The sequence below is a fragment of the Rhodamnia argentea genome, chromosome 9 (genome assembly GCF_020921035.1).
Source record: "Rhodamnia argentea isolate NSW1041297 chromosome 9, ASM2092103v1, whole genome shotgun sequence".
Taxonomy (NCBI): domain Eukaryota; kingdom Viridiplantae; phylum Streptophyta; class Magnoliopsida; order Myrtales; family Myrtaceae; genus Rhodamnia; species Rhodamnia argentea.
The window spans coordinates 5321344-5328849 of NC_063158.1; the positions used below are offsets into that span (position 1 = coordinate 5321344).

At 41.7% G+C, this 7506-nt stretch overlaps 1 protein-coding gene across 4 annotated transcripts; it reads left to right on the forward strand.

The window, feature by feature from the left end:
- Window positions 1-2773: 2773 nt before the first annotated feature.
- LOC115737008 (inositol-tetrakisphosphate 1-kinase 1-like) lies at window positions 2774-6446 on the forward strand. Of its 4 annotated transcripts, none has more exons than XM_030668952.2 (2): window positions 2774-4387; window positions 6079-6446. In XM_030668952.2, the coding sequence occupies exon 1, from the start codon at window positions 3048-3050 to the stop codon at window positions 4176-4178; it is 1131 nt and encodes a 376-aa protein (XP_030524812.1). In that variant the 5' UTR covers window positions 2774-3047; the 3' UTR covers window positions 4179-4387; window positions 6079-6446. The 4 variants fall into 4 exon arrangements, 3 of the variants coding, with proteins under 3 accessions (XP_030524812.1, XP_030524811.1, XP_048140841.1); XM_030668951.2 differs by having other exon boundaries at window positions 6222-6446; XM_048284884.1 differs by lacking the exon at window positions 6079-6446 and adding an exon at window positions 5106-5385.
- Window positions 6447-7506: the final 1060 nt, after the last annotated feature.

Sequence of the window (7506 nt, forward strand, 5' to 3'; positions counted from 1 at the left end):
TTTGTTTAAAGATGTGCAAATATTTATTGAATTTCTGAAAATCCTTAAGGGATTCCAAAATTTTCAAGGAGATAAGCTCATATCCACAAAGGATTTCATATCTTTTAAAATAGGAAAGATTATCTCTTGAGATTTGGGAGGAATTTCTTAGATAATTTCCTAAATTTTAAAGATATGTTCGGAATTCTCAACCGAGATACGGATCTTATCCGATATGCTCATGATTCTCATATGGATTCAAATTTTGATCACAAGATAAATTAGATATTCTAAAAAAAGTTGTGCACTATCCTTTCAAGATGATGTTCATGATTTTTTAGATATCTCAAATTTCTGCCACAAAATAAATCAAATATCCATAGATATACCACAAATCCAGATATATGCTCAAGATATACGCAATATCTACAAGAATAAAAGATATGCAGAAAAATTTAGATTCGATATGCAAAGGTCAATCCTTATCCTTGAATGATCCACCAAATCTGATCGAATATCATTTTTCATTACCTTGCCAAGATTCATCGTTATCTAATTAACTTTCTTTAGAACGTGCAAGATAATCCAAAGTTAACCAAGATAAACATGACAAAGTAAAATTCAAAGTAATCTCAATTTTTTAATGTGGTGAGATCAAAGGGAAATTTGAACTTTTCATGCATGTCTTCCAATTTGATGATTTTCTTATAACCCATGCAATAGTCCATGACTAACATCTAACAAAAAGAATTTAACTTTTTTTAGAACACGGAACAAACAACCAATCGTATTGGCAACGAAATTTAACGATGTGACAAATTAAGATTGCTTGTTACCTAATCTGAACGTTGCTTGGAAGTTTTTGAGAAGGGACCGATCGGCTAGGGACTTCGCACGTGCTTAGGAGGATCCGACGAGATGAAAACACAGCAGCTATTTTGCGCCTTCAACAACACCGAATATTCAAGAAGTTATCGCTGAAATTTGCGACAATTGTTCCCGAACGATGAGCAAAAATCCTGCACTGATTAGTGATAAAAACCACACAAGATGGGGCTGTTTTGAGCCCCGAATAGCAGTAAAATTATCTATAGACAGCAGCGGGATCAACCCTCAAACCGGAGTACAAACTTGCTTAGGCGACGTCTCAAAAGTACTCCCGAACAGCAACTAGACTCCACTAAACAGCAGCACAATCTCGTTGGGACAGTAGCTTGAGCACCGACGGACCAAGGCGGGGTGATGGATGATCGAGCGGCGGCGTCGAGCGGCTGATGTAGGCAACAATAGTGGCTATTGGGCATGTGGGTGATGGAGCTAAGGCACACGAATAATGGAGCAACCTCGCACCAAGGAGGAAAGACAAGCACTTTCTCCCTCTCTTTTCTTCTCACGTGATTTCTCAACTCAATGTGCAGAATTTTTTCTTCTTTGGTTGTCCCCCCTTTAACCCTAGGCATAATTGTATATTTATAGAACAAAGGGTTGCACGCAAGTGTAGGGTTTATCGACGACCGTTCGATTCAGAAACTCTTATTAGATATCGATCGTCGGATTAAAAATTCTGACTTCTGAGGAGTCTTATTTATTAAAAATAGCTAGAATTTTCGTCCAAATGAGGACTCCCACAAGTTGGACCAAAATCCTAGGCTTTTGTGGGCTCATTTTGTCATTCCGGACCCAATTGGACCTTAACTAATCAAATGGATAATTAATTTAGGCCTTTTTGCAATATTAAGAGCTCAAACGGGCTGTTTTAAGTCCAAAATTATGATGAAAAATTCGGCATCCCTTCCGGGCCTCATTCAAAATTTTCAAACTAGTTTGGTCCAGTCGCCTATCAAATTAAGCTCAATTGACTCGACATCCGACCCTAAATACCATAACATGCTTTTGGTCGATAGAAAATAAATGTGCTATGCATGATAAAATTATTTTTGTGAGAACTATTACTAATTCTCATTTTTATGAAATGATAAATGAAAATTAAAATTTAGGTGTCAACAATGCCCATGCTTGTGCTCGGGACCTAGGTATCTGTGGCTGGGTTGGAGTCCATCAAGGCTGAATTTGGGCCCCTGGTGGCCGTATTCGTTTTCTCCATTGTTCATGTCTATTTCATAAAATCAAATCAGATTTTCTTAACCGAATACCGAAAATATCGTCATTTTTTCTGAAAATCTTGTCATTATTCTGAAAAAGAGACTATTTAAAATATCACATTTTTTGCAAAATAAAAGAAACCTTCGATCCTTCACATTTTATCGATCTCCTACTACACCGTGCTTCATTTTTTGTTGTTTTTCATTTGGATCTACATTTGCCTCAAAAATCAGTTTCTATTTTCTATCGGCTCCATTGTGCAATTCAATCGCAGGAATATTTACAAGAATATTCGAGCGAATGCACATGTGATTAGTCCATTTTTGGGTGATAAGGATTTAACGTAACCTTTTTATAGAATTAACATGGAAACTCTCGAATTTAAGAATGTGCGGAAATAGAAGAGGTCCCTATCGACCTCCGAAAGTGGGAAGACGACTGTCGGTCAACGCGATCACGACCGTCCAATTTCAAGATTCCGCCCCACTCTTACTTTTTGCGGCGCGAATCCGCATGATCGCCCTAGAGAATACGCCACGTGTGCATCGTCCCAAAACCTCCCCCGGGTCGGGCCTTGAAGCTCTACCCCGCTAACTAACCATGGTAAAAAGCCACCCGCATCTCTATCCCCTCCCATCTAACCCTAGTCTAGTCCGAGCTATATATATATACACACACGCCGCACTCTTCGCCTTCGTTTGACCCCCCCTTCCTTTTTCTCTCTCTCTGTCTGTTGCAGGATTCGGTTTCGATTCTTTGGAAGTTTCAAACCTCGAAGTCGGATTTATCCACTGCGACGCCGCGCTACGAAGCCCTAGCTGAACTCGTCGTCATTTCCAGATACAAGGCCTTCTCATTTTCTCGCGTGTCAATCGCAAGTCCCGAGGAGAAATTGCTGTATATGAGCTTCGGTGGGGAATCTGCGGTTGTTAGGATTGGCATTGAGGACGGACGCAGCTTCGGCCATGGCGGAGACGGAGAGTAGGTTTCGCGTGGGCTACGCCCTCCTGCCGAAGAAGCGAGAGAGCTTCATTCAGGACTCTCTCGTCACTCTCGCCGCGTCCCGGGGCGTCGATCTCCTGAGGATCGACGCCGAGCGGCCGCTGGTCGATCAGGGGCCTCTCGACTGCGTCCTCCACAAGCTGTACGGCGAGGACTGGAGGCGCCAGTTGGAGGAGTTCACCGCTGGGAACCCTAATGCGGTGATTTTGGATTCGCCGCATGCAATCGAGAGGCTCCACAACCGCATTTCCATGCTCCAGGTTGTTTCTGAGCTTCGGATTGAGAGCCAGAGCGAATCGTTCGGTATCCCAAACCAGATTGTGATTTACGACAAGGAGACGCTGTTCGATAAGCATGCATGGGCGTCGCTGAAGTTCCCGGTGATTGCGAAACCCTTGGTCGCTGACGGAAGCGCCAAATCGCACAAAATGGCGCTCGTGTTTAACCACGACGGGCTGAACAAGCTCAAACCACCTATTGTGCTGCAGGAGTTTGTCAATCACGGTGGGGTCATCTTCAAAGTTTATGTTGTCGGCGAGTACGTGAAATGCGTGAAGCGCAAGTCCTTGCCTGATGTTTCAGAGGAGAAGCTGGGGTCTCTCGAGGGGTGTTTGTCGTTCTCACAGGTGTCCAATTTGACAACGCATGACAAAAATGACGATAAGTATTATAGGTTGATGCATTTGGAGGACACCGAGATGCCTCCTCAGAGTTTTATAACAGAGATCGCAAGGGGTTTGAGGCGGGCCATGAATTTGAATTTGTTTAACTTCGATGTGATAAGGGATGCCAGAAATGGTCACAGATACTTGGTTATTGACATTAACTATTTCCCTGGATATGCGAAGATGCCCAATTACGAGCCTGTTTTGACTGATTTTTTCTGCCAGTTAGCCCAAAAGGTGGGGAAGGATCTGGCGAAGTGCTCTGGCAAGGAGGACTCTGAGAAGAGTGAGTTTGATGTTCGAACTGTCCAGAGTTGTGACAAGGAGGTGAGGAAAATTGTGAGTAATACTTGCGGTAGCGATGGGGATGATGGTGGCCTTCCAGTTTCTCCTCATTCAAGCCTGGCACAGTGCGTAGAAAACCCATGAAACGCGCACTCCTTGTTCGTTCCTTCGGTGGATTTATGTTGCTGGAAACAGGTCAACTTTGGAAGGCCCCTTGCTCATTGGTGACTGAAGTTGTTCGTGCCTTTTAGAGCCTTTTGGACAGCGGTGAATGAGTAGCCGAATATTGACTTCTAGTTCAAGCTTTTTGACGGTCAAATGTGTACATTCCTTCAATGTTTCTCTGCAGATAGGTAGTCTTAAGATACTTTGGAGATTTTAGCGGAAAGTTATATTTGGAGGCTGAATGTTTTTCTTGCACAGAACTGGTTTTGTTGTGCTCTTTTCATCTTTTGGTTAACCAATGGATTTTGCTTTCCTGTCAATGATCTGTAGTATTTCTAGTTCATTGATATTCTTGAAGCAAATTGGGTTACTTTTTGCTTCTCAACTTGGATAGCACTGATGCTTATTAATTCTTCCTAATTGGTTTCAATATTTGTCCATGTTATAATTGATGTGATGATAATTAAGCTTCAAGCAGCAAGAGCTAGCCGTGGATATCGCCTTTTTCATCCTTCGCATCATTGAAAGGCAAGATATTAATTAGCCGTTTTAAAGTTGCTGGATTTTCGACAGATCTTGTGTTCGACAGAGCATTTCATTAATTTTGTGCGTTGCATGCGTTATAACTCACTTACGGTCTTCTTTAAATGCACTTACTATCTGCACTTTTTGTCACAAAAACTTCCAATAAAGGACACCTGGAGAATGCTATGACCACTGATTGCTTTGGCTATTGACTGGATATGGGTATTTCTATTTGCTGGAAACGTGCAAGCAGTTGCATGATTGGTTAGTTGCTTCCATACTGATAAGGCATAGGGTGGAATTATCTGTTGTGCGGAAGCAGATGACTGGTTTCCAAATTGATATGCTGTATTAGTTAAAATTTGATTTTCTCCCGTCCAGATAGTTAAAATTGACAGAGCCATTGAGTTGTTCTGTACCTTCTGGAGTGACTACCATTATTTCTCTAGGATCGCTGCCCTATAAATGCAGTAGAATGAATTTATGCTGTTCGAATGCTCATTCTGCATTAGACAAGATGGTACGATAGGCCAACAGCATCATATTGGCTAATTGGATGGGTATGATCACAACATGCTACCTTAATTATTCTCATTTCATAATGAGCGTGAACAGGAAAATATGCCTAGTGTTGAGTCCAGAATGGTGGACTTGATCATCCAATGAGTCCAAAATGGCGGACTTGATCATCCAATGATGCTTTAGGTAAGAAAGCCGACACAGTTGATGTTGCAGTTCTCTAGATGATTGTTCATGTCTTCTGATTGCTATTGTTCTGATGGCTGGGCATGGTTTAGGTAGATTCTACCGGCATGTCCAGAGAAGTTTAGTTTTGCGCTTTGGAAGAGTTTACTTCATTAGGAATACCAGATTGTCAAGAAAAGAGCTTGAATATAGTGAAATAATATTCAAGCTCTTTTTCAAAAAGAATTAGAGTTTCTCATAGGAAAATGTCAGGCAAAATAAGACTTCACACCACAGGAAATTTGATTTAATGATTTCTCAATCAGACACTTTGTGAAAGCATCTATGAGTGGTTAAGAATGACTGCTTGTTTAGTATCTGCTTTTAACTCATGCTTTAAGTCAGTCCTGGGAACATCTTTGTGCTTATATCTTAGCGTTCCATGTTATTTTAGGATTCTGACTAGAACTTTCCTGAGAGAGATACCAATGGAGGATTCACACAAATGAATTCAATATTGATTCACCTAGCAAACTGTTTGTGGAAGCCCCGCTAGATTCTTTGACTCACGACCTGTTTGTAATGTCTTTTCCTTGTATGGTCATGATATGTTTTGGAATTCTGGTCATGATGTTACGTTGAATAATAGAGGAGAACGGCCACACAGCAGGTGACAAACTTGACAGTTGTCTCAAGTTTTCCAAGATGTACAGTGATGGTTGTTTATGGTTTCAGCATCTTTTTCTGGTGGACAGACCTGTTGGACTTCCTAGTTGCTCAGGCTGATATTTTGGCAACACTTCACTCTTGCAGGTAAGGAGGTTTTGTTGATGCATGTTGACTCCTTGCTGATGATTGTGGACACCTGGATGATGGATAAGAGTAATGCTAGTTGAAGTACCTCTAACATTATTCTAGGGATAATTGCACTATTTATACTTTGTAGTGAGGTTCCAATGTTGGAGATATCTGTCATTTGGAACTTCATTTGGTAAAAATTTCGTCATAATTAGCTGCAGAATTGAAAAGATTCGATGCGAGGTGGCGAATCAATTTCCTCTCTAATGGGTGCTTCAGTTATGTCGAACCAATATGTCCCCTTTTACACTGCACAACTTGGATTGTTAGAAAGGAAACAATTGCAATCCCTGAAAGGCAAAACAATCGCCTCTACTTTAGAAGAGAGAGTTTCACAAGAATGAATATTATGAGCGTCAATATCATCCAGAATACCTTGAGGCCACACTGGTAAAGACGTGTTAGCGCAGATTGCTTATTATCCGTCACAATATCTATCATTGTCGCTGTCGTTGTTCTGTTCCCTTAAGGCTCTTTCAGGCATCAAATGATCCATTAGCAATGACTGCGTCTTCCAGGAGATGAGGAGAGGGGTAAGGGCTGCATGGGGAGTGTTGAAGCTTGCTTCTTCTCCGGAGTGTTCTTGGTCATCAATATGACCTGTCCTGAATAGAAGCGATATGATTCTCTGGACAGTTAAAATTTTGTACTCCTTCCGGATCCTCCCTATCTCCTTATCGAGCTTGTGTAGGTAGATGTTGCTGAGTTGGGCCAATAGTAGTACACTGTGTGGTTAGGAGTAAGGGGCCTTTCTGACCTCCTAGGAATTGTCCGGCGGAAAATACTTTCTGATTGGAGTAAAAATAACTTGGGATCGTTGATCTCTTCCAAAGACTGGGAGGAGTCAAAGAAACTTGACATTGTTACGGATTGGAGAAAGTTCGGATGATAACAAGAGAAGCCATGGAGTAGCTAACGGATTGTTCTAGGAATGCCGCCACAACGCGGGTAAAGCTAATCTCTATGTCAAGCAGCTATATGCATTACGGGTTATGGGTGTTAGGCGCGTCACCAATCAGAACTGGTAATTTAGGGAATTCCCTCCTTTGAAAATTGCCTATATCTTCACTGCGTAATCACCAATTACCGAACTGAATTCTCATCGACAGAACTAGGAGGGCAAAATCAAACGGAATAGGGACAGCGGAAGCCCTGAATCTTGTATACAATCGGCACTTGCATCTTTGTGCTGTTTAGCCCTAAGGCTGGTTCCCTTTTCTTATTTGAGTCCCCGTCCGTT